The sequence below is a fragment of the Centroberyx affinis genome, unplaced genomic scaffold (genome assembly GCF_046629955.1).
Source record: "Centroberyx affinis isolate AG114_WGS23_722 - 3 ecotype Tasmania unplaced genomic scaffold, CSIRO-AGI_Caff_v1 ptg001292l_1, whole genome shotgun sequence".
NCBI lineage: Eukaryota > Metazoa > Chordata > Actinopteri > Beryciformes > Berycidae > Centroberyx > Centroberyx affinis.
This window is the reverse complement of record NW_027279798.1, coordinates 645,001-672,500: the sequence shown is the minus strand read 5'-3', so window position 1 is coordinate 672,500 and position 27,500 is coordinate 645,001. Positions and strand designations below refer to the sequence as shown.

The following is a 27,500-nucleotide window of genomic DNA, read 5'->3' as shown; positions in this document are numbered from 1 at the left end:
TCTTGTACACCGAAGTAAGCTTCAAAGAAAATTCTTAGATAGCAGGGAGGAGCGTATAATCACCATCATAATATGCACTCACACATGCTCATACTTACTGCACATAGTGTTGGCATAATCTCCTCTGCTTCCGCATGTGCATGCACACGCAGGCGTACCCACACATTCACTGTATCTGCACCATATAAGACACAGTTGAACACACACACACACACACACACGCCCAGTATGGGTACTGTAATGTATGTATTTAGCCCAAGTACACACACACCACACACACACACGACCTCACACCACACACACACATACTGCTGTGTGCTATTTGTTGTTGTTTTGCTATTATTTATTTTGTTTGCGTAATATTAATTATTCATTGCTTCTGACAGCCCCCAAATTTTGCCCCAGGAGATTAATAAAATATCTATCTATCACACTCCCTCACAAACACACATCCTTACGCCCATGGTGTACCTGACACTGAGCGAGCGGCCTATTTACTATGCAGAGAAACCTCTGAGAAGCTGGAGACCTAAAGTTGAGTTAATTAAACATTAAGCATTAATCAAAATGAGATCGTTAATCTCTACACGATTATCTGTGATATTTCATAAATTATGTGTTCCTTCTCGAGCATACTGAGTGCACGGGGACGCACACTCGGGCATGCACACAGCCAGACACATACACACAAGCGTGGACAATTTGCTCATCACTGGCAGTGCAGAACAGATATTGTGTGTGTATGTGTGTGTGTGTGAGAGTGTGTGAGTGTGTGAGTGTGCGTGGGCCGGCGAGCAACTTCTCATTGCTCTTTGATGCCCTTTACATGTTTCAATCAACATCAATCAACACTTGGAATGAAGCTCTGCATATCAATTGGAACCAAAAACTGGAGCTGCAGAGAGAAGAACATGAAGGGGAGGGAGAGAGAGAGAGAGAGAGAGAGAGAGAGAGAGAGAGAGAGAGAGAGAGAGAGAGGGAGAGAGAGAGAAACAGATAGAGAAACAGAGAGACAGAGAGGGGTCATTTACAGATCAGTGAATATGGCTTTCCATTCAGTGGGAACATAATAGGGCCAAAGGTCAATGTAGACCACAGTAACCGCCCTGACCTACACACACCACACACAATCCTACACACACACACACACACGTACAAACACATACACACACACAGCTGCTCCTTGTAATTGAAAGATCACACATTCCGGAGGTGTTTGCCAACTTAGGAAATTAAGTTTGGCTCCTAAAAGTCCCGGTACTTAGGAAGATCTGACGCATGCAATCTTTTTATGAATCTAAATTAGAGGTGACTTTGTAGAGAGTTAAACTCTGAGCTGGCATTTAGAGACAGATTATAGCCTCGTCCTTTTCTTCTCTGCTCTTCAGCTTTGAGGAGCCGGGCTGTGGTTATCACTGGGCTTTGTCAGGAGAGGGACTGGGTTTGTGGCTCAGAGGAGAGTGTGCCTCTTATCACTGGCTGACTTTGTTTCTGGATATGTCTGTTGCCTCTTAGCATGCACACAAGAACAGACGCACACACTCTCCCACATATATACATGCACACACACAAACACACACACACACACACACACACACACACACACAGAGGCATTTGTCATACACATACACATGCATGCACACACTGTCAAACACACAGCCACATTGTCACACACAAATCTCACACACGTGCACACACACACACACACACACACACACACACACAACATCAGAGAAGTTGTTATCTAATCCCTTTATTTTGCTCTGAAACGACAATAGCTGCATCGTTGTGAGTGGGCCACCCTTGTGCCTTTGTTGATGATAAGACCAAGTTATTTTCCACAACTATGTTCTGCTCCAATTATACCCCCCGGCTAGAAGCACTAATAGCCATTATGTGATTAGGAACTGGTGCAGAGATTGTCCCCGTTTGATGCAGTTATTGATACCATGACCGAGGTGGAGGAAAGCCGGATTAGCGGCTCAATTTGACTTCCAGTAGCCCGGAGAGAAGAGGCCAAATGCCCAGCGATGGTGTAGTGATAAAGACCTCCCATCTCTGTACCGACGTGTGGCCCTGCTGGCCTGGGATCAAAGGGATCCTGCCAAAAATGTATCTCCGGTGTTTCCCCTACTACTGTGTCCCACTCAGCTCTCCAACAGATCTGTCTCATTAAAGAGAAAGTGCTAAGGCTAGCGGACCGCCCACTCCACTTGAATCCAATCCAATCCAAAAATCCAATCAGAAAAGATACTCATTGGCTAAAATATGAACCACACCTGAAATGGAGATCAGAGTTTAGTCCATGACTAGTGCATTAGTTAGCCAGATGCCCAATAAAGATAATATATTAAACAGGATTTGAATTGCCTGGTGTCTAGCCTCCATGAATCGCAGTCTTTAGCACTTTTTGAATTTGCATGGCGATTCATAGCGGTCTGGACGCAAGCCTATTCAACGGCAGTTAATTCGTTCAGATACTGTCCGACAAACCTGATTGGATGGTCGATTGGTAGGTGCGACAAACTTATGACGAGCATTACAGAGCGCCACAACAACTACCAAAATGGCAGCGGCAGCAAAGGAATTAGCTAGATTTAGCGATTTCTTCAGTCTTAAAAAGATTTCCAGATTACATCAATCTGCTTTGCTACTGTGATTGGTCAAAGATTTTGATAATTGACAAATAATACCAATGGTTAGGTGAGAAATTACGTTGTCGTGGATAAGCTTCCATCCAGACCCCTATTTGAATCACCATGCACATTTAAAAAGTGCTAAAGACTGTGATTCATGGGGGCTGGACACCAGGCAGGGGTCTGAAGTAATGGCAGTACAAAATTGAGGATGCAGTGTTGCAGTACTGTAGTAAAACAGACCTACAGTATCATAATTGCTTTTACCTATTGTGTGTGTGTGTGTGTGTGTGCGTGTGTGTGTGTGTGTGCGTGTGTGTGTGTGTGTGTGTGTGTGTGTGTGTGTCACGCTAATCTGAGACAAAACACTAGTACTCCTATTAGATGTAGTCTAATGAGCGCTGAGCGCAGCACCTTGAGGTGGCTAAAAGGTTATACCTGAAGGGGAGAGGTTGCTAAAAGTAATTACCTCCGCATGCAGGATGAGTCATTAAAACTTCAGGGTGCATTTCCAGGAAAAGTAGAGAAAAAAAGGATTCGGGGTTGTGTTGAGTGTAAAATTCTCATAACATAACTTGTGATTTTTTTCCATCTCTATCATCTCCCCGGAGTAATTTAAGTACACCACTTAACCGCTGAAAAAAATCCTTGTTTACTTAATGGGACCCTTAAGTGAGCAGTCCGACAGCTCATTATCCTGTTGAACACCATCATTTACATTCACATTTTATGCATTCAGATGGTGCTCTTATCCAAATAGACTTACATTAAATGAGCAGGTAGGGGGTCTGTGTCTTGTTCTTTAATGGAAGGATGCACTGATGCTAATGGACACATACTGGCGGTTGCAGAGATTGAAATTTTGTCCTTTTGGTTACGTGATGGCATCTGTGCCCACTGGGCCATTCTGCCACACCCTGTCATTACAGCTACAGTAAGCCTGCTTCCCTACAAGATGACAAGATTTAATATAGCATTCTGCACCTAGCTGAAACTTACTGTACGCCTCTTTGACCCTGAGATCAAAGTAAGGTGTGCATGAACTGTACTCCTCCCTTTCCCTGGATGAAATATCAGGCAACCTGTGAAAATATGAAGGTTTAATAAGGGAACAGGAGAAATATTTTTCTCATAAGAGCCATACTGTGGTTTGAAATATGTGTTTGTGGGATGCCAAACATGTTGTTTATGTTCTATATGATTTAGGCTCCAATGAAAAACGCAGTATGCATCATCATAATGTTGCAGCTTATAGGGGAAATGCCGGGGGGAGACAAGATCACTGGTTTGAATCCCCAGACTGGCTGAGAATATGTGGGCATGCAAAGTGAATGAACATTTTCCCGTCTCTTATAAATAGATAATACCATTGCAGTGTCCTTGAGCAAGGCACTTACCCCGCAACTGCTCCCATGGAGCTGCTCAGCGGTCAAGGTTAGAGGAATGTGGTTGCACTGCGCAACTCTCAGGTGTGAATGTGTGTAAATGCCTGAATGTCAAGCTGTGCGTCGCTGTAAAGGAACATGCGTGCTCAGCATGCTCAGCAAATCGTCCCTGGATAAATAAAAGGTTTAAAAATAGATACTACAATGGCAGGTATTGTAGTAAAACTCCTGCATGTATCTTGCATTAGTACTGCAGCAGCCACTGCAAACAATCCTCTCGAGAATATTATGAATTTGATCAACATTGGTGCAGTTTATTAGCAGAGCAAGGTCATGATGGGCCCAGATGCACCATTTTTTTTGTGGGCCCCCTGCCTGTGATTGAATGGCCAAAGCTATTTTAAGTAAGGGGGAGCCAGTATTTACTCTTAAAGGGTCCGTCTGTGGCGCCCCAGCACCATGCAGTCACACTGCCTGCACTCCCTGTATCTGTGTCCCTGTCCCTCATATTCAAATACAGAGCGCATGTCTCTCAAATGACTGTCACCAGCCCATTTCTTGTACCTTTTACTGAAAAACACCAAAAGTTGATGCTGTGTAGAAGTAGAAATTTCAAAGCGATTCACCTGAGGGTGGGTGGGGGGACGGGGGGCAGGAGGGGTTGAGTAGAGCAACAGTGCACCAGAAGCCGAGGAAAATCTACAACTGAAGGGTTTCATTCCATGCGAGATGCTATACATCCATTCTGGTAAACAGAACCATTTTCTCGGCGAAGGTGCTAAGGTGCCTCATGACTCATAATAATAACCTGAAATGTGCCTCACGTCCATGGGTGGAATCATTTTCAAAGAGCAGGCGTCTGTTTTTTTTTTTCCTCAAATGGTTGACTTTCCTTTTTGGAATGAAACTCTTCATTTCGACATTCTACTTATTTCTGTAGTGGCTACTTCTGCAGGTTCAGTGGTGCATATTTGATAATGTGGTATCAGAAGTGGGCTGGGGCCAAAAAAGGCTCATCTGTGCCCCAAATCTCCTCAGCCCAAATGGCCTCTCGATTGATTGGAACACACAGTCACATTAGAGAGCCACTTCTGGTGTGAGCAGGGCCCCGTTTGTCATACATATTACCCCAGATTCAGATTAGAGTCTAATAGCCTTTTTGTTCGCTCACTCTCTCTCCTTCTCTCTCGCTCCCAAATTCTTCCCTCTTCTCTAATTAGCCCCTTTCTGCTCGCTCTTGCTCTCTTAATCTTTCTCTCCTACGTACATATTCTTTTTCTCACTTTCTCTAACTCTCGCTATCTTTCACTTCTCCCTCTCTCCACCTCCCGCCCTTCCTCTCTGGCTTTCTCTCACTCCCTCTCTCTCTCTCTCCCTCTCTCTTTCTTTCCACCTCTCCGTCATCTCTCCCTTATAGAGATGGATGAAAGGGGATATCAGGGACTCTGGGTGGAGAGCTCAGCTGATAGGCTGAATCAAGGCAGGTCATTTACTCACCGCCAGCCCATCCATCCATAATTCCACACACACCCTTGATTCCACACACACTCTCACACAACCCGATCTCGCACAAACACACACACGCTGCCCCAAAATGACTTCCATCTCTCCAGGTGTATTATTTCACTCTTGGGAAGTCTAGTCTGAGTTTCAGTATTCAATACGACCAGAGTAGAGGGACCTTTTCCATTAGGAAGTTGTTCATACACACACCCAAGCGTACACACTCACGAAAGCAAACATGAACACACCCAAACACACAAACATGCACACACACCCCTAAGAAATATCACACACACATGCAGACTTGCACCCCATGCCCAAAGCTCTAGACACCTCATTACTGGAGTGGTGTGCTTTCAGTATTGGGGTGTTGTGAATAAATGTTCCCCCCTGAAGATTTTCCTGTTTCCTATGCTCCCCGTGGGGCGGCTGTTAATGACATCATGCCACTCTGCATCCGTACTTGGGGAATGGTTGGTATCACTCTCCCGGTAACTGAATAATGTTGCCGTCTCATTGGTCCAGCTGCCTGCTGGTCGAATTACAGCCCAGCATGAGGCTATTTTCTACCCTGAGTGCCTCTGCGGCAGCCCGGAACACCCAAAACAGCTTATTTTACCCCCAACGTGATGGCATGATTACCGCAAATGCTTGACGCCACCTCCAGCAGGTTAGCGAGTGAGCGAGGGAGACAGACAGTGGTGGGGTGCGAAAAGAGAGAGAGAGAGATTTATGATCTAGAAAAAATGGGATGATGGAAAATGAGCGAAAGGTGTTCGAGAAAGAGCGGGCGTGCGTTCCCGCTGCATCGTGTCTCCATTATTGACAGATGTGCGGCGTAATCAGAATACAGCATGTATGCGCTACAGTAGAGGGAATGGATGAGTCAGAGGAGCAAATGCGATTACAGTGGCAATCATAACTCAGATTAGCCTTCTTCTGTACCTCTCTCCACTGCTCAACACGGGAATCAATCACCATCACATTCACTACACCGCCTCATATCACACACAGGCCGCACCAAGAGGACAAATATTATTCTCTCTGGCAGAGACAACAACATTGTCTATAAAGCAAGGACAACAATCGCTCTCTTTAATAAATAACGGCAGCTATTATGATCATAAATAGTGAGGGGGCTGGAGGCTGTTTGTAGGGGGGAGGATGATACATGAATCCATTCAGCATATTTCTGCTGTGGGCTTGTATCTCTGCAACGGGGGGGATCAAAGGAGTTCCTGACAAAAGAGCAGCCGATGCAGCATGCTGAGATGACAGCCTTCACCAACGGTAGGACTGCACTCAGCACTAACATTGGCTGACTAGAGACCTGACTAACCAGTCCAGAGCAGCACATTTAGTCCCTGGCTGTTTCCTCTACAGTATCTGATTATTATTGATGACATCAGGACATTTCCTGGCCTATGGAGGCTCATTAAGTCAGGAGTCAACTGATAATGGAAGCGTACACTCGGCACTGAATTAACTTCATTTACTCAGCACTACTTTTTCATACGACAGACTAGCGGGGAAGCATTTGCATTCTCCGATACGCACTTGCATTCTAGTTAGGACCATTCCCTCTGGATCATCATTTGATTAAACTAAGTGACTTAAAATCGTGTAGCAAAAACTCCTGCATGGTTAATGTACAAAGCCCGAAGCACTCTGCTGGTTTGAGTGTGAGATCTGTGTGTGTGTGTGTGTGTGTGTGTGTGTGTGTGTGTGTGTGTGCGTGCGTGCGCGTGAGCAAAGCCATTCCCTTCTCTCAATTCTACAGTAACCCGCAGTGCTCCAGGGGAAAAACGCTGATGTGCTCTGCTTCTTGATCATTCAAATTAATTTGGAGCCGTGCTGAGAACAATATTCCATCAAATGGTTTGTAAATCACAGACATTCACACACACACACACACACACACACACACAGAGACACACACACACGCACACGCACACGCTCACTCAAACAAACATACACACACAGACAGAGACACAAACATAAACATAGACATAAACACACAGATACTCTTGCAACCGCATTCACACTCATGGACAGACACAGATACTTTGTACACACACACACACACACACACGCACGCAAGCACTCGCACACACAGACACACAAACACAGCCACCTCGCTACGGATGGTTTGATGCTGATGCACAAAATGAGCGAATCCCATTTTCTCCCTGCCTTTTCTCCCATTCGGAATGATTCCCATAAAGTCGGAGCCCGGAGGGAAAGAGGAGACATGGCCCGTCAAGACTTTTATTGCTGTACCCACGATCGCTCAGGACTACAATGGTCTTTTTTACGATCCTATAACCAACCCCCCTCCCCCCCCCCCCCGACCAAAAAAAACTAACAAGGTCCTTATGTTTAATGGACTCAACTCGTTTTTATCTCACACACACCTCCAGCAGCCGCCATACTGTCACAGCTACGGCCGAGCAAAGCGACTAGCAAGCATTTCACTCTAATCAAACCTAATTCAATGTGTGCTTTACACATTTCGCCTGCTGTTTCATAGTGGTCCCCCACGGGCCACAATCTCCTACATAGTTTTCCGCTCGATCGCAGTGTGGAAGATGTGGGCGGAATTGGATCGAGTAAGGTATTTGCATATGTAATTTAGTGGTGACAATCACAAAGACAGAACACCGTCTCCATCAACTGTTAACTGTGAAATAAGATTTAGTCACTGTTTCACTGTGTGGCCAGTCCTGTGGTTGGGCCTAATAGTGTGTATCTTACTGCTTATCACTCTGTTTCTCTGAGCCAACAGGCTGTTACGCTTAGATAACCATAGTCATTTACTGGGTTAAGTGGCTGATCGCTTCACAGCTGTATTAACTCTGGGTGTGTGTGTGTGTGTGTTTTGTGTGCGTGCGTGTGCATGACATACTTTCATGCATGTGTAAGCACCTAAATGTAATTTGGTGTCCCAGTCTGTGTGTGTGTGTGTGTGTTTGTGTGTTGCAATTTAGTGCATGTGTGTGTGTGGATGTGTGGATGTGTGTGTGTGCCTGTGTATGTGTGTCTGGATGCGGCTTCCTCTTTCCCCCACCGAGCTTAACTCCAGTCCCCAGCAGCATGGCTGAGTGAGATTAAAGTCACCCATATTACACTTAGCGCCAGGAGACGTAAGGAAATTAGGAGAAAATTAAACAATGCTATTTGCATACAATTACACAACAGCATGGCAAACTGCTCAGTTAGCTGCCGTCTGGTCAACTGAGGAGCGCTGCCGTGCGTCGCTTCATTAACTATGCAAACAGCTCTGGATGGCCTTATTCAATCACTGCTGTTTATTTGGACTGTGAGAAAAACAGTCAGAATAAATTATACACATTCAACAGTGTTTTATTCATTATGTATGAGCCAATGCAAGTATATGATCTTAGTTGTTTCTGTTTCATTCCTTTGACTGGAACCCGTTTCTGCACTGCAGGTTGAATCAAAACGCTCAGATTGGATTTAGATTATTTTACGCACGTGCCTGCCTGCGTGCGTGCGGGCGGGCGGGCGCACGTCTACAGTGACATTTTGCTCTGACATTCAGGTTACGATACGCTTAGGTTTTCATCTCAGGTGTTTGAAAAAATAAGACTTGCACCCTGCTGAGAAAATCTTTCTCCCGTCTCTCTCTCTCTCAGCAACGCGGGCTACACCACCATGCACAGCTCTCTCTCACTCACTGTCTCTCACTTTCTCCACTACACACACATTCACATGCAAACCCACCATCTATTTCCCCTGCTCACAAACACACAAATATTACACCACCCATCAATCTTTCTCCTCCTCTCTCATACATACATTCACGTGCACACACCACCAATCTCTCTCTCTCTCTCTCTCTCTCCATCCTCCCTTCCACTGAAATATAGGCAGCTCACCTGGTGACAGTGCTGGTGAAATATTAATGTGTTCAGTGAAGTGGTGTTGGTTGGAGTGCTGCCCTGACCATGAGCTTTGTTTTTGGACAGAGGAAAAAGCCGGGCAGGGGGTTCAGAGGCGGAGGCAGAGGTCCACACCGTCTGATGTTACAGTGAAGGCAACTAGCAGCAGGAACCTTGCTTTCTTGACTGATGCTTTTTCTCAATGCAAATGATTCATGACTGCAATGTCAAGTCCATCCGGGGCTACTGTGGACTTTCGCAATGAGTCAAGCTGCAGCGCGTTAAAGAGATCCCTAGCCTAAAGCTGTGGAGGAAAGAAGAGAAGAAATATCCGGTTTGCAGAGGCTACAGCTCACATCTTAGGCCTCTCTTGAACCCCCCCCTCCCCTCCTGCCCCCACAAACACACACTCACACACACTCCTTTTAACAGAGCCTGAAACTGCAGGTAATGCTGTTTTTTTGTGTGCCCGTTTCTCATGCAGGGAAATCTTTTCTTTTTTTTTTTTTCTTTTTTGGGGGGGGCTGCGCATTCAGTTGCATGCCATCCAAGTGCTGATGCTTTTCCTAAGGAAGCCTAAATAAGGAATGAGCTTAGTGAACTAGGAGCCTCTCTCTCCTGTTCTGATTCTCCGCACTCGAGTCTGTTTGCTTACTCCACATTGCCCAAAGATCCCTCTGGGTTTATGTTAGAGTACTCAGACTCCGGTGTCTGTGTGTGTGTGTGTATGTATGTGTGTGTGTGTGTGTGTGTGTTTTTCTCTGTGGATATGTGTCTGCATGTGCCTGTGTTTGTGTGTGCTTGTGTGTTTCTTTTTGTTTGTCCATGTGTGTGTGTTTGTTTTTTGTTTCTGCATGTGCCTGTGTCTGTCTGCCTGTGCTTTTGTGTCTGTGTGTGTGTGTGTGTATGTGTCTCTCTGTCTGTCTGTGTGTATGCCTTTGTTTATGTGTGTGTATGTGTGTTTCAGTGTCTGTGTTGTGTGTATTTGTATTTGTATGTCTTTAAGTGTGTGTGTTGTTTGCCTTTATCTTTTTCTGTCTCTGTGTCTGCATCTGCTTGTGTCTGTGTGTGTGTGTGTTTCTACAGGTGCGTGTGTGTGTGTGTGTGTGTTTGAGTGTATGCTTGTGTGCACGTGCAGCTTATTCGAAGATTTGAAAATCGACAGGCCGGAGCATCAAGCAGCAGTCTGCGTTTGTTTGCTATGAGTAGAGGTTCAGTTCAAGGCTCCTAATTTGCAGATGTGTGGGTAGAGGTATGGATTTTATTCTGGAATAATGCTGACATTTCCTTTAGCTGCGCTTATCTTATTTCCTTAGATGGAAGCCTTCCTATCCACGTGCTTACCGATGGAGCTTTTACCTGGGACCAGAAATAGATAAGAGCATACACACACAAGCACACACACACACACACACACACTAGAGGTATTTTTACAGTCCAAAATTGTCTACCCGCCATGAAAAAACATCCATTACATTCCGTACCAGACCTGAAAAAGACCTGTCTACTTTAGAGAAATATCGACCTGGGCCTGAGCAAACCTGGGAAGCATCTGACCTGGACCCAGAAAGCATCATGGCTAGTCAGATCGAGCCTGTCTGTGTCTAGCTTGTTCCTGCACACCTGAGAATATAAAAAAAAAGACCCTGGCATGACTTTACATTTAAGAACAACCTGCCAATAAGCTGCAGAGCTTCCAGTCCAGCTAAACAATTCAGCATTCTTTCATTTTGTCTAGACCATGGCATCATAAAAAGAAATACTGCCTGCATTGCTCTAGAGATCAAAACTCTACTCAGGCCCTGTCAGCTCCAATAAAAAATGACATTTTAAATTCTAATGTCCGATAACTGCAGCAACAAAGTTGGACCAGACCCAAGGCGTAAAGCGCTGGACCTCGAAAACACACACAAACTCATGAATACAGCCCCACTGGACTCGGAGACCTCTCTCTCTCTCACACACACACACACACACACACGCACGCGCATATAAACACACGAACACGCATACATTAAATCTGTTGTGTTATAGGGATGAACGTCAGATGCAGCCAGCTTATTTTGGACACATAGCCATGGCTCAGCTGGAGTGATGAAAGACTGGCAGGGATTTTGTTGCTCTTCCTACAGTGCAGTGGTTCACGATGCTACATGTGCTGGTGCAGGTTTTCCTCATTATAACAGGTAGTTCCAGCCAAGCAGTCTGTTGGTCAAAGGCACATTCCAGCCATGCTGATGTTTCCAGCACACAGGGGGTTTAGCTGTTATCGGGTATTGGGTTATCTGTCTTCCTTTATGCTGTTTTTATTCAGATTCATGTTCACTACTTTGAAATAAACTTTGCAGACAGTACATCACTGTTGTACGTAAGCACAGCAGAGAGTGGCCCATTGGGTGTTATTGCTGTAATATATCACTGGAATTAATTGTGCTGAAACATTAAAATGCAGGCAAAAAAAGTGACTGCTATGGTTATAGGCAATAACCCCAGTGATGTGCTTTTTTTTTTTTAGTTTCACTGGGTCTACTTTGGTAGTTCTCGGATTTGATTGCCTGCAAAATTAAAAAAAAAAATAAACAGCAGAGTTCCTCCCCATCTTCCGTTGTGGGCTGAAACTTGTCTTATATCACCCTCTCTCTACTGAATCATACCCCTCTCTCCCACATCCGCCTCCTCTACTCACGCTAATTTACTTTCATCGATAACAACAACAACAAAAAACCTTAGGAACCTACTGTTCTAGTGAGCTCTTATTTTTATTTTATTATTCTAGCGCTTGGAGTAATTCTACTGTTGTGCTCATTGTAATTCACTCTGGATAAGAGTGTCAGCTGAACGCCTGAAATGTAAATTAAGTTGTAAAGGAAACTCTCCAATAGTGAAGCAAGTTAGCCATCATTATCAGTGCAACAGAGTGCAAGAGAAATAATGAAATAATGCTGGTAGAAAGCTGACACAGCTGTAGGACCTACCACAGATGATCATCAATTAATTTGGCAGTGATATACAGTATTTAGCAAAAATCATTCACTGGTTATCTAACAACCTATTTTCACTGGGGGTGTAATTTATAATTCAGTTTTTTTCCACATGACCCTCAGTGATTTTATAATATTTAGCTTGTTTTGATAGCTTCAGCCTTCATTCAGCATTCATGTGTACTTCATTCAGCCTGGCTTTCATTGGGGAATTACTGTAAGTAAACACCTGATTTAATGTTCTATGTTTTTCATTATCTTAAAGCCATTTTGATCTAAAGGCTTATGCATGAAATTTGATCTTTAGAAATATAAAGGGTGAAGTTGTATGAATTTTTTTTCCAAAGCTTTTGCCTTTCCATCAAGGCAAAGGACGGCTAAGAATCTAAAATATAAGATAATTTTGATTTGTTTAGCACTTTTTTGGTCACTGCATAATTCCATTTGTGTCATTACATAGTTTTGATGTCTTTACTATTATCCTAAAATGTGGAAAATGGTAAAAAGAAAAAGGCCTGTGTCCAAACTTTTGACATTTAAGGCATTAGCTGAGACTCTTATCCAGAGCATTCCATCAAAATCTTGACGGCCCTGTGTTAATCTTCTACAGCCCAACTTCGGTTCCTTTGAGGCCCAGCCTGACAGTGCAGGATGCTGACACACACGTTTAAAACAAGCACGCTGTCTGTTTCATTCCTGACAGTAGCCTGCTGAATAGTACTCTGCTCACACCTGTAGTATAGGCACCTCCTCCCTATCTGTATTCCTCTGTTCCACCCCCTGCCGTCTCCCCAACAACCCCTCACCCACACCCCCGGTCCCCCGTCGAGTTCAAACGAAGAAATCTATCTCCGCTTGCCCCCTCCCCACCCTCCCCCCCAACACACCTAGCCTCCCTCAGGAGGATAAATATATATGCTGTATTAATTCATCCATGTCTCTGCAGACTTCAGTCAGATTCTTTCTTCCTCTCTAAAGGGACTCAAGGACTTTCAGCATAGGGCTGCTCTGTTTACTTTGTACTCCCGGGTGGGACATTTCCATTTGAATTGTGTCTGCGTGTGTGGGATGCAGTTGGTTGCGTGCATTTTGATATCTCATCTCCATCAGTGTGTGAGTGTGAGTGTGGATGTGGATTTCACAAGTTTGTGTGCATATATGTATACCTGCATGCATGTATATGTGCATATGTCAGGAAGTATGTGTGTGTGTGTGTATGGGGATGTGTGTGCACACGCGCCTCTGCAGGTGTTTGTAAAGATGTTGCAAACAATGTATGTGTGACTTGCAGCGTGTGCCGGAAGGTATCTGTGTGCATAGTGTGTAGCGCAGCCTATCATCTCAGTTCAATGAGGTGGGCCGCTCCAAAGCAAATCTTAAGTCATGTTAAACTTCACTTTGGACTGTCTATACATAAGCAGCATCGCCCCTCAGCCTTGCCTGGAGCATGGATAGGATGAAAAATGGATAGAAGCCCCATAGGAAGTGAGGGAAAGTCCATCTGTGAGCTGCATTCAAGGACAACAGTGTTATCCATTTTGGAACAGTATGAAACAAGCCAGTGTTTTCAGTGGGGTTTGGAAATGCTAGCTTCTGGATGAACTGTGGATGCCACTGTTCTCTTGCCAAGCCTACTGTGATGTTGCAGATTAGATGCGAATCATTGACTCCTTGTTTGTATCAATGCGACTCTTCGCATTCAGAGGGGAAGATAATGAACGAATGAGAGTGATTGGTTCTGATCAGTGTCGGGCTGAATTACTGCAGCAATAGGGATTGTTCTGCAGCACTATGGTGCTCATTAAAAATGTGTTTTTATGTGGTTTTATGTGCATTATTCAGCCTGAGGTGTTGGGGTTTGGCCATATCTATTAATCTCTGTTCTGTTCTCTTCTCCTTTTTTTTCCCTCCACCCTTTCTTCTACTCTGCCTTTCTTCTTCTCTCCTCCCTCATTTCCCTTCTGTCTTTCCCCCCTATCTGTCTTGCTTCTCTCTCTCTCTCTAATCCCCCTCGCCCCCCTCCCCTCTGTTTCTCTCTTTACTCTGCCTCTTTTTGCCTCCTCTTCCCCTCCATCTACCTTCCACTACCTCCCTTCTCCTCCCTATCCTGTATGGCAGAACCGTTTCCATCTGCAGATGTCGGCCCGTGTGCCTCCATCGGCCCTGGGAAGTCTGCTGCTATCGGTCCTGCAGGGGGGAGACGGGGAGAGGGACAGGGGCGGCCGGGCGGAGGGGAGCTGGGGAGGAGCGGCTGTGATCTGCCCCGGATGGGAGGAGGGGGGCGAGGGCTTGCTGTCCCACCTGCAGACGCACAGTGGTTCCACCTGGCGTCTGTGGGACATCATCAACCTCACCCGGCCCTTGGGGGGTGGGGAGAGAAAGGGGGACGCCAGCGAGGAGAAGAGGGAGGATCAGAGGGAAGAGGAGGCGCTGAACGTCCTCTCCACCCGCTTCCTGCGCTCCCCCTCTCCCATCTCCTCCGTTCTCCTGCTGGGCTCCGACCCCGAGTGTCTCTCGTCTGTCCTGCGGGCCGCTCAGCGCCTCGCACCCTCACTACCGGCGCTGCAGTGGATCATGGGATACCCCTTGTCTCCGGACTCGCTACACACTCTGGGAGGTCCCCTGGGCCTGTTGGCCTACGGGGAGGTCGGCCGCAAGCCCATCAGCTTCTACATCCGGGATGCCTTGCAGCTGATTGGCCGAGCGGTCACCGCAGCGACCATGGTGAGGCCGGACTTGGCGCTGATCCAGAACATGGTGAATTGTTACGACAAACCAAACCGACACGAGCTTCCCTCCTCAGGACAGTACCTGGCCAGGTAGACACACACACACACACACACACACACAGACTCACACCAAATAACAAGGAATGATAATAATAATATTGTGATACTTTTTCACTTTTCCCCCTCCATAAGAAGGTCAGAGTGCAGGGTCAAAGTATAGATCAGCATCCATGGAGGTGGTAGAGAGGAAGTGTTTTGCTCAACAATACTTCAGTGGGGCAGATGCTTGCTGAAAGTGCATGGGGCTTAAACCTCTTACCAAAGTGACATATTGCTTTAAGGGCACATAGGATTAGCAGCGGGCTGGTCAGCACTGGGGTTTAAATACTCTCTCTAACCGCTACAGCCACTAGGCCAACCTGCTGGTGGTTTAAAGGACTTCTGGGTAGACAAGGTCACAAAAGTGGACACAACACACCTAAACCATAATAAATACTGTATATGCGAGACACTGATGAACTGCAGTAAATTCCTGTGGTCATAGCACTAAATGTCCATAAGCTCATTAGCTGTCTGAGAGACACATTGGCACTTCAGTGAGGGGTTGCTGGCTCCACTTGTGGTACTGTACGCTCTGGTTGCTGCCCTTGTCTGTCCTCTGCACTCTGGGGGTGGTGCCTTCTGAATAGCGCTGTCATACCGGGGGTGGGGAGGAGGTCTTTATGGCATACAGATTCACACACTGCCACCAGAGAGTTTCATCTGTTTCTGTTTGCTGCTGCTGCTTCAATCCCTGCAGATTTTAAAAGGGCCTCTGACAGCTTTCATGGGCACTGCCAAGGTGTGGTCTGTGATAACACACACACCCAGCACACACACATAAGTGCACACTGAAATATATATTAAACCGTAAACATCCTCACGTAAAACAGATTGAAGCCTAAATCGTCACTTTTATACACAGCAAAAAGCTCACACACACACACTTTACAACCCCTCTTAAGCCACATGTGGCCGATACTGGTTGATATACTCGAGCCCCTTGCTGTAAACTCACTCCAAAGGTGAAATACCTCCACTTTGCCAGATGACATGCATACTTTTCAAATGGTGGAATGGATAAAACAGTGTGTACCCTACTTTTGTGGTCATGCGGTACTGGTGAGTGAAGGATTTGTGGTTTGAGCCTGGCCCACAGCAAATATTGAACACAAAGTGCCTGCCAGCCGAGATCATCATCAGTTACACCCACACAATCACAAGCTGGCTTCTCACATGGCTTCATTCCTTCTGCAATTCAGTTGATAATAGAGCGCATGGTCTACAGCAGTGGTTCTCAACGTGGGGTCCGGGGACCACCAGGGGTCCTTGAGGGGGTTCCAGGGCAATTTGATGTAGTGTTAAACTTCACTATTATTTCATTTACAAGAAGTTAACACAATTAGAGAATGTAGAAGAATGACTGTTTTGATCATAGTTTCACTGTTATCTCTCTACCTACAATACAGATAGTCATGGAATTCTGGACAAAATCATATCTAACAATAAAAATATTCTCAGATTTGGTCGGAGAGACAAAATCTCATCAAATGGGGGTCCGTGCTAGTAATGTGGTAATAAGATTGAGAATCACTGGTCTGCAGCAGAGGTGCCCAAACTCTTTCTCATGGAGGGCCAGAGGCTAAAACGTGAAGTGGGCCTCAGGTTAAAAAAATAATAATAATACTATTGGACATTGATTGTTGAGAAATGTTATCAATAAAAAACAGTTTCTTAGATTCTTTGTAATAACCAGTTTTTCTAAAGAAAAACATGGAACTTTGTAAAGTCACAATCTCTCTGTTAAGGGCCAATTAGGCCCCCTGTCCTCACTTTGGGCCACCACAGTCTAGACTCTACACTATCAGCAAAGACAATTTATAATAGAGTCGTCCACAATAAAGTGTCAATGACCTTTGTTCCAGGCCCGTTAGAGACAGATAAAAGAGGTTGTTCTCCTGCACTATTCAAACCTGTCCCGTTAGACTCCTTGCCCTCCAGTTTGGTCCCTGATTCTTATCCCTCCGCCGCAACAGTCAGACATGCCTTCACTTCTGAGAGCCCTAACAAAGCTGGAGGAAGTGAGAGACTTCCACGTGGAAAAGGCAATTAACAGCTCAATGCCCGAGGGACGGACGGAGGAAAGCAGGGAGGGAAAGGATGTCTGGAGATGTAAGAGGGGCAGGAAGGTGGGAGGGAGGAGGAGAGCGAAAGATGTGGAGTATTACTGTTTCATATTCAAAGCAGTGGAGCAGTGAGGAGTTTAGCGGAAACAAAGCTAGAATACAAATATGAGTAACCATCCGATGCTGATGATAGTGCTTCTGAAGGTCCGGAATCATAAGTCCCTGGGCGCTTATTCCCATAAAGACAAGAGAGAGAAAGGGGAGGAGAGTCGGAGAGAAAGAGAGATGAAAGACAGAGGAAGTAGGAAACAGCTAAAGGAAAATAGGAATAGAGACAAAGAATAGGAAGAAGAGCCTCGTGTGGAAAAGGATGTGACAGAGGAGAAAAGAGAGAGAGAGGAGGGGGGATAGATAGATAGGGAGTTGTTGTTATCGGAGTGAGATCTGCCAGTCAGTGCCATCTCACAGACACAGCTGCCAAGCTGATTCCATCTCCCCCCAAGAGATTAAAACCACTGAAACAAGCAAGCCTCGCATCATCCCGGACAGACAGACAAAGACAGAGGAGTAAACTTTCCTCCAAACTAAAGGAGATGGAGCGATAAGGAAGTGAGACACATGCCTGGGAATTTGTTATAGAGTCATCATTCACTGGCCACTCTGCTGACATTTATTCTGAGCGTGTAAACCAGGGGGCAGGTGTGAGTGAGAGGAAGCCATCCCTCTCTGACACCAGCGTTTGACACCGCTGGCTGCCTTATCAACGCTTTTTGACATCCACAGCCTTTCTTTAAATGCAGCTGCTTGGATTGATGCAGCACAACAACTCTCACAACCCATATCTAAAAGGTGAAGCTTCTTGAAAGTTTGTCATACTTTTTAGACACCCCCCCCCCCCCAAAAAAAAAGGTGTTTTCTCCAGGCATGAATCCAAAAATGGCACAGACTGGGAAATAGTGGGATCTTTGTACTCAGGTAACCCGTCTCTGTTCAGATAAGAGATGTAAAGTGAAGCCTGTGGTTAATTCTTGTGGGCAGCAGCAGCAGCCACGACACTATAGTATATGAGTCTGGAGTGGCCGGCTTGATGAATCTGCTGTCTTAGGGAGATGATGATTCAGCCGTGCTATTAGCATGAGTGATTTCAGCTCAAGGCAAGGCTAGCACTTCCGCTTTATGGTCACAGAGACAGAGGGAGAGAGAGAGAGAGAGAGAGAGAGAGAGAGAGAGAGAGAAAGAGAGGGAGACAGAGACAGAGCTGATGAGGAAACATAAGCGTGGAATGGGATGAGAATGCATGACTTTCAAATCAGGAGTGTTTTTTAATCAGAGCCTTGAGAATTATGGGTGCAAGGAAAGAATCTGTAAATTGATATCGTACGGTTGCTTTAAGTAAATCATAACGTGAGGAAAGTGCAGACAGGGACACACATACTCACATGAGAGCACACAGACACACATGAGAGCACACAGACACACAGAGGACAGCGAACACGAAAACACAAACACAAAAAAACACACATATACTGAATATGCATATACACACACAAATTTGCACACTGCATTCATATTCTGTGTGGCGTGCAGACAGGCTTTAGCCTAGCCCCGACTTGGAGGTGACGTTAATGACCCTCACGATCAATTTAGCCTTTTCATTTTCCTAACCATATCCCAAATTTAATGGAAGAAGTTCACCGGCAGCGGTCACACTCTCTGCTCATCCATTCACACATATATATAACCTGGAGAAGAGAGAGAGGGAGAGAGACAGAAAGAGAAAAGCAGAGGGAAAAAATTAAAAAAAGAGAAAGACATAGAGAGAGAGAATAAGACAACGAGAGAGAGAGAGAGAAATACTGAGAGAACCTGCATATATTTTTCTAGTCTGAGAAAAGGCTACGGCTTTACCAACCTTTTCTAATGACAGGAGGGAAACCTTGCCATTTCTAGCCTTGACCCAGACATAATCAACAGTCCCTGCACGGTTCAACAGCCATACCGAACCGAACGCAGTGATCCCTGCATACTTTAACATTTCAACAACCACCGTTACGATTCCTAATGACCTCCTGACAATCCCCCACTAATCAAGACGTGATCAAACAGTCCTTGTATGAGTTCACATTGAGACATCACCCGACGATCTTCGCACGATCAAACGCTTAGACGCCAGCCAACAATCCCTGCATGGTTCAAGAGGCCGGGGCAGATTTATGTGCCGAGCGGGGATTGCTCTTCCTAATGTATTCCGCCGTAAAGACCAGCGGGCCACCAAGAGTGTGAAACGAATAGCAATGACTGTCTGTATGGACAGGCAGATAGGAGGAGACCCTCACTGCACTGCATTAACTTTTAATTATGAGTTTCTGGAAGATGCAATTATGACATCCACCCATCTGAGAGACTAGACTCGCCGGAGCTCCTCAACCAGACGATGCCTGTCTGCACCTTCTTTTGTTACTTTTTCTTACTTTCTTTTTTTTTTCTTCTGTCTACAAGTATATGGTGCTGTATATTATTGCATGCTACATTTCTCAACTGTAAGATGGAATTTATTTTCTTTTTCTTTCAGCATGTGTCTGAGTAACTCCAGACAATCTGTTTTTTTTTTTCAGTTTTTCTCTCTTTCTCTCTCCCTCGAGGTTCCTCTCCAACACCTCCTTCACTGGGGCAACAGGCCTGATCCAGGTAGATGCGGGCCTGTCCCGGGTCCTCTCCTCCCAGCTGTTCCATGTGTGGAGCCTGAAGAGGGGCGCTCTGGGCCAGCCGGCCTGGGTGACCGTGGGCCAGTGGACCCGGGGCAGGCTGGAGCTGGAGAGGGGGATCCTGGGGCTGGGGGGAGGGCTCGGGTTCGGCGGCAGCCCGGGACAGGGCCTGGGAGCCGGGGTGAGGGGAGGGGACGGCCAGGGGGACAGTAACTTCGGAGGACGCTGGAGGCCGGGGCTTTCCGTGGAGGGGCACCGTCTGAGGGTGGTGACGCTGGTGGAACACCCGTTTGTCTTCACGCGGGAGGTGGACGAGGACGGGCTGTGTCCAGCCGGGCAGCTCTGTCTGGACCCCAGAACCAACCGGTCCGACCTACTGCAGACCCTCTTTAACCAGCTTCACAACCCAAACAGTACGGCTGCAGACTGGGAGGGCGATGGTGAGTTTTATTTAGCCACTTGTTCTTACAACACATAGGTGATTTACTGGCATACTGGAGGATTAGCCAGCTTTTAATTAGCCTTCATTTTAACTTTAATGTTTGATTTGATTGTGTTCTTTTAATGCAATTCACTTTGTCTATTTATCTTTCTATTTTTACTTTATTTAATTATTTTAATGCAATGCATTGTGCTTGTTCTTTTATATATTTGATCTTTTTATGTTTTTTAATCTACCTTCTATTGATATAAAGCACTTTGAGATTCATGTTGTGTAAAGGTGCTATAAAAAAGTTGTTATTATTATTATTATTATTATTATTATTATTATTATAAATTTATTATTAACTTTTAACTTGTGGGAGGACATGGATGAGTTCTGCTTTCTTTAAGCTCTAGTTTATATCTTTTTTTGCGACTGGCTACATCTCTACCTCTACATCTCCCCTTCATGACCGAAGTGGATTGTAGAGGTGAAATCAATAAAGGATCATGGCCGGTCAGTCCATGTCAAAAAAAATACCAGGTGCTGTGTCACGGGCGACATCTCTACATCTACATCTCCCTGTCATGACTGAAGAGGATTAAAGAGGTTAAATCAATAAGAGATCATGACCGCTGAGTCTGGTTCAAAGAAATACCAAGTACCATGTCACTGGCTCAGTGGAGGCTATTGGTCGACTATACAGCCTGCGGCATAGCAGCATGTACAGAATAGATGTCAAATCTAAATTACTGTCCTAGTCATCGGTAATAAGGCACATAAGGTAAGATGTCTTAACCCTCTCTGACTTGCAATCAACAGATGACTGTATGTGCATACCTTGGTATTTTGGCTCATGCTGTTATCACATATCATCAAACCTTTCACATTTGCAAAATCTGCACAATCTGAACAAATTTGGTGTTTCACTCAATAAAGAGTGCTATACACTATAATAAAGAAAAGTAATCTATAATCAAAAAATGTACAAAAAAGTAAAACAAAAAAAAAATCTCAATTTATTCAGAGTGTACAGTAAGTCATTAATTAATGGACTGATGTAATTAAAAATGAAATTTCCCTGAAGCTTTCCCAGGCTTTCGCCGTCAGCTATGGTCTTATGACCTTGTCTAAACACTGTCATTAGCATTTAAAGCCAATAAATAGTCTGCCAGTTCTGGCAGTGCTTAGCCTTTAGCTATGGTTATCATCATGACAGGTTCTGTCCACAATTAAATAAAGTGGCGACTGGCATGCTTTGCACATGAAGGAGGCACATCTGTTGCACTCCTTGCACCTTTGTCAGTGCCGGGAGCAATCTGGAGGAAAAAGGCAATGTCATTCCGACATTAATGAGTGGTTTCATCTTGACTTAGCAATCTCAGGTTAAATAGGGTCAAACAGTGCTGACGCTTCATTGTTTTATGCTCTTTTCCTATTGGTCAAGGGTTGTTAAACTTTCCTAGCCCGGGATTCAAACTGAGCAAATGTAGTCCCACCCTGGGATCCAGGGCCATTAAAGATGCTAGTACTCTTGTCCTGTGAGGATCCACCTCACACAGGCCTGCAACATTCTCTGACCCTCAAGTCAACAGCTGTGGACAAATTCCCAGAAGAGCAACTCATGCACTTCTAAAAGAATGTATATGAATATCCCTATGAGCTAAATAATTTTCACATCATCATCACTTTTCGCCTCCCAGGCCAACCGGAGGACCTGAGGAAGTGCTGCTACGGATACTGCATTGACCTGCTGGAGAAGCTGGCGGAGGACATGGGCTTCACCTTCGACCTCTACATCGTGGGAGACGGGAAGTACGGGGCGATGAGCGGGACAGGACGCTGGACCGGGCTGGTCGGGGACCTGCTGAGCGGAACCGCTGACATGGCTGTCACCTCGTTCTCCATCAACTCCGCCCGGAGCAGAGTCATCGATTTCACCTCGCCCTTCTACTCCACCAGCCTGGGCATTCTGGTAAAGAGCGGCGGAATCGCTTGGAGTGATCATTAGTTTGCTGGAGTTTTGAATTTGTATTTTAATGATTTTAGAAGACACCCGCACTGAAAATCTACTGCATCGTGAGTGATGCAGTCAGAGGCAGCATAGCGGTGTGCAATATTTCTTTGATTTGTCAATCTCTCTCTCTTTGTGGCTGACACAACTTCAATATGATCTGATGATACGGTCTGGCACTATTTAATCTTGTCCTTCTCTCCCGCTCGCCCGGGTCATCTGGTGAGGAGCAGCAGATCGTTAGTCCTCGTCCATCGTTAGTTTTGAGGGGGCATGTTAATTACGAAAGTCCAAATGACAGGGATCTTGAGAGGACATCCAGCAGTGACCTCAAATGTACTGCAGTTCCTTTTTAATTTGATAACCCCTCCCTCTGTGGCTGACACACAGCAATACATAATATGATCTGACAATATGTGGTTCCACTCCAAAATGAGAAATCCACTGTTTGAAAAAGTGACTTTACAAAATGATTGGTAGCACAAAATCAAAACAAATGATGGTACTTTTTAAAGGATAGTATGCCCTTGATCCTACGAATTGGAATCACAATTATCCACAAAATACAAAAAAAATAAATTAGTGCAGAGACCAATCAACTGCATCAATTCAGATTCCTGCACATTTGTTGTATTTGGCCTGGATCCTAATCCTGCTGTCCTCCCAGGTACGCAGCCGGGACACGGCTGCCCCCATCGGAGCATTCATGTGGCCCCTCCACTGGTCCATGTGGGTGGGCATCTTCGTCACGCTGCACCTCACCGCGCTCTTCCTCACCCTGTACGAGTGGAACAGCCCGTTCGGCATGACGCCCCACGGCAGGAACAGGCTGCGTGTGTTCTCCTACTCCTCCGCCCTGAATCTCTGCTACGCCATACTGTTTGGACGCACTGTCGCCACCAAGGTAAAGCAGCTGTGATAAATAGGTACCATAGAAGGTGGGGCAAGGAGAAGAATTAGGAGAGAAAGGGAGGCAGTGATGTACATTAGGGGGAAGAAAGGGTACGCGAGGGCGAGTGTAAAGAGGAAGTAAAAGGGGAGAGAGTTATGAGGAAAGATGATAGAGATGACCACGGACAGAAAAAGATGGATAGGGGAGAGGTTAAGTAGGTAGGCAGTGATGAAGTAGCGAGCCACACGGGGAACAGGGAGGATAAAACACACACAGGGAGGGAGAGGGGAAAGGGTAAGTGGGCCGACAGAGATTGAAGGAGTTATGGGGAGGATGATAGGGATGGATGAAGGTGGAAAGAGAGGGAGCGAGGAGAGGTTAACTACCCTAGGTAGTCAGACGGAAAGTTGGAAACAGCAGGCAAGGGGAGGAGGACCAGTGAGGGGGGGGGTGGAGGAGGAGGAGGGAATGGGTTTCAGAAAGAGGGTGATTGGGAGGTTGACGGAAAGATAGTGTGAGAGGGTTGAAAGGGTAAGTGGATGAGCAGAGAAGGAAACAGTAAGAGAATGAGGGCGATATGGAGGGTGGTAGACAGAGGATGATGTAAAGGGGAAAGGGCGAGAGGGCGGGCCGAGTTGGAGAGCTGGCGGGGTGAAGGTTGGTACAGAGGGAGAGAGGGAGAGACAGAGACGGAGAGAGAAAGAGAGAGAGACATCGCTGTCTGTGGTGCTCAGCAGTCGAGCGATGTAAATGAGAGCTGCTGTCCAAGGTGCTGAAGACAAATGGAAGTCTAATTCTGCCTTCTTACGCAAATTTGTCCATCAATGAATACATACCACGATGAAAAACAATCTCATTTCCCTCAAAGACAAAAAAACAATTTCCTTTCTTCTTATTTTCATGTCATTTGTATTTTTTTTTTTATATATATACATACCCTTGTGGTACCAGCATACTTCAGAAGCCTGTCACATATGATTGATAGTGTCCCGCCCACATTCATACTGCTGCACATAACGGACAACAACTTGATGAAAAGCAGCTCTCTCCTTTGTATTCTTTGTTTTTTAATTAGCAACCTATTGTGCCCAAATCTATCATTATGATAACTTATGCTCGCTCTTCACATTTTCATGGGACACATTCAGATGAATATCTGAAACATAATTTGCATAAATTATTCCTCTCTGTCATACCAGTGCCTTCTTGTGACTATCCAACCTGGCAGAATATTTATTTTAACTCATAATAATACATTTATACTGTCCCTAAAGGAGGCAGAGCAAATGACGTGGGTGGAAGGGCAGCCAAGTGATTAGAGAGACCTTCCTATAATGGAAAGGTCACAGGTTTGATCCTTGCAAACAGGCAATGTGTCCATCAACAGTCTTGTGAGACCTGTCAAAATGTCCTTGAGCGAGACCGTGACCCCTCTATGTGCTGGATCAGAGCTTCTGCAAAATGTCTAAAATGTAAATAGAAATGTGAAAGTCAAGTGACATCGACACATACACAACTTATCCAAGCAGTCAGGTTTGTTTAGGTTAACAAGGAAGACACGGAGCAGGTAAACTGTTTACCAAGCTGCCAATAATCCTTTATTTCCCAGGAGTCTCCTTTATTGTTGTTCAATTTCAACAAGATTTTGGTCCTTTTTAATAGGTTTTAATAAGACAAATTGGCCGAAATAGAAAACCTCCCTTTTTCACTATTGAGTCTTATGTGTCAGCAGATATTTAATTCCCTCACATATTCCCTTAAATATTTTGTGAGGGTGATTTATTATAGCAGGACCTTGTGAAGAAAATAGCAAATTTGGCACACACATGGAAGAGCTAAATGGAAGTATTGTTTGCCGCACGCCTTCACAGATTTTGCCTCAAAATAGCTCTGCAGTTAAAATGATCTTTATGACTCCCCGCGGTCCAATTTCTCAAAAAAAGTATTATTTAAGAATTTGTGCATGTAATGTGGATGTGGATATAATGTGCCATCTTCCCTTCCTCCCCCCACTCATTACACTCAGAGTACAAAACATTTGGAACACCTTCCTAATACTGGGTTGCAACCTTCTTTGTATAATTCATGTCTCATTTGTCTCAAGCCTTAAAAATCCCTCCTCAGCTTGTCACCTCCCCTTCATTTACACCTCCTCTTCATGTAGAAAAGTGGATTTAATAGGTGAAATAAATAAATGATCAAAGGTTGCAGCTGGATTCATTCACCTGGGCAGGCAATTTCATGAAAATATGTTCCTAATGTGTCTCACTAACGCACTCACACTTTCTGTTTGATTTCCTCCTCTGCATTAGCTCTTCTTCTGGTCTATTTTAATTAACTTGATTTCCCTTACCTTTCATTTATGCATCAGTCTAGCTTACTCCTTGTTCATGTTTGCTGTCATTTAGTTTATGTCATTCATCTCAGCTTCATTTATTCTTGACATTGACATTTTTCAATTTTACGATCAGATATTTTTAGAAGCCCCGTGCTCATCTGCGTGATCTGCTATTTTTTTTTATCATTTTGTTCTGTTTTATCAATTTGTAGATGCAAATACACAGACAAAAACACATAAAAAATAAAACTTTTTCCACTCTGGCGCACATCTCCACTCTGCAGACTCCTAAGTGCTGGACGGGTCGCTTCCTAATGAACCTGTGGGCCATCTTCTGCCTGCTGGTGCTGTCCAGCTACACCGCCAACCTAGCGGCCGTCATGGTGGGGGAGAAGACCTTCGAGCAGGTCTCGGGAATTCACGACGACAAGGTTAGACCGCGACACAAGGACACAAATGTGCAGACGCACGCATGCCGACACAGGCATGGGGGAAACACCCAGGCACATGCACACACACAAACCAATCTTACACAAGGACAGGCTAATGAGTGAAGAGTGGAATTATTTATCAAGGATTACCGCCTTTTATATCCTTAAACCCTGTAGGGAGTTCACGGCTATAGTGAATTTGATATGAGCCCCATCATCATATCCTCTCTCTCTCTTTTGCTCTCTCTCTCCCCCCACCTCTCTCTACCTCTCTCTCTCTCTCTCTCTCTCTCCCACCACGACCACCATCTCCACCATCTATTCCACCCGCCGCCTGCGTGCGTCCATGCCCCAGCTGCACCACCCCTCCATGGGCTTCCGATTTGGAACGGTGAGGGAGAGCAGTGCCGAGGATTACATGAAGAAGAGCTTCCCAGAGATGCACGACTACATGAGGCGCTTCAACCAGCCCACCACCCCCGACGGCGTACATATGTTAAAGTAAGACACACACAGAAGCACACTCGTCTTTAAGCCTTCATTTGCACCTGATATTACAATGCAATTTGCCTCTGGATTTGCCATCTGGATAATGAACAATCTGATCACGTCTTCGCATTTACATCTGGTATTTATAATGTTCTGGTTGTCTGCATTCTGTCCGCATTGTAACCGGGTCTTATTTTCCGCGCACACTATGCAAAGCAAGTCCGTCTCTTGAAAACATAAACAAACATGGCAGGTGCAGGGTCGTCGGAGGCGGCGACACTGGAGAGCCTGTACTCACTTTTTCTTTGCCGCAGAAGGGATCGCCTTCTACGACTCTCAAGCAGGAGGCGTGAAGATGATGTCTCTACCCGCGGCGATGACATTTCTACCTGCAGTGATGATGTTTCTACCCTGTCGGAGGATACTTTCTCATTAATGTGAACACACTGTACGGATTGCCTTTACACCTGGCTGAGTCTGGTCGAGATCTGATCACAAACCGGTCGCTCTGCTGCGTTCTGCGCGCATTTACAGCCTGCATCAACATGCGTTTTCGTTATCCAGACACATTATCCAGATGCAGACTGCATTTAAATAGCAGATGTAAATGGGGTCAAAGCGTACAATTTTACACATGGATAAAGACACATGGGGTCAAATGCACATACACACGTATGAATACACATTGCACATGAATTCACAAATGTGACAAGAGTCAGAAACAATACGGTGGCTGACAGGAGTGCAGGGACACATACATACTTTATACATACTATACCACACACTCACAACTATTGCCTCAAACGCTCATCAAACACATAAAGTGCACACCATAGAGCACCAGCAAAGATGCTGAGATAGTGTGTGTGTGCTGACTTTGTGATACGAGAGAGAAGATACAAAGCA

At 45.3% G+C, this 27,500-nt stretch overlaps 1 protein-coding gene across 1 annotated transcript in view; it reads left to right on the top strand.

The window, feature by feature from the left end:
* grin3ba (glutamate receptor, ionotropic, N-methyl-D-aspartate 3Ba) overlaps positions 1-27,500 on the top strand; it is a 58,294-nt gene that overhangs the window by 16,911 nt on the left and 13,883 nt on the right. The window contains exons 2-7 of the mRNA XM_071525418.1: positions 14,526-15,226; positions 19,944-20,446; positions 22,134-22,405; positions 23,112-23,348; positions 25,959-26,105; positions 26,461-26,606. Of these exons, the coding sequence (XP_071381519.1) occupies positions 14,526-15,226; positions 19,944-20,446; positions 22,134-22,405; positions 23,112-23,348; positions 25,959-26,105; positions 26,461-26,606 (2,006 nt within the window). The remainder of the gene's footprint in view (positions 1-14,525; positions 15,227-19,943; positions 20,447-22,133; positions 22,406-23,111; positions 23,349-25,958; positions 26,106-26,460; positions 26,607-27,500) is intronic.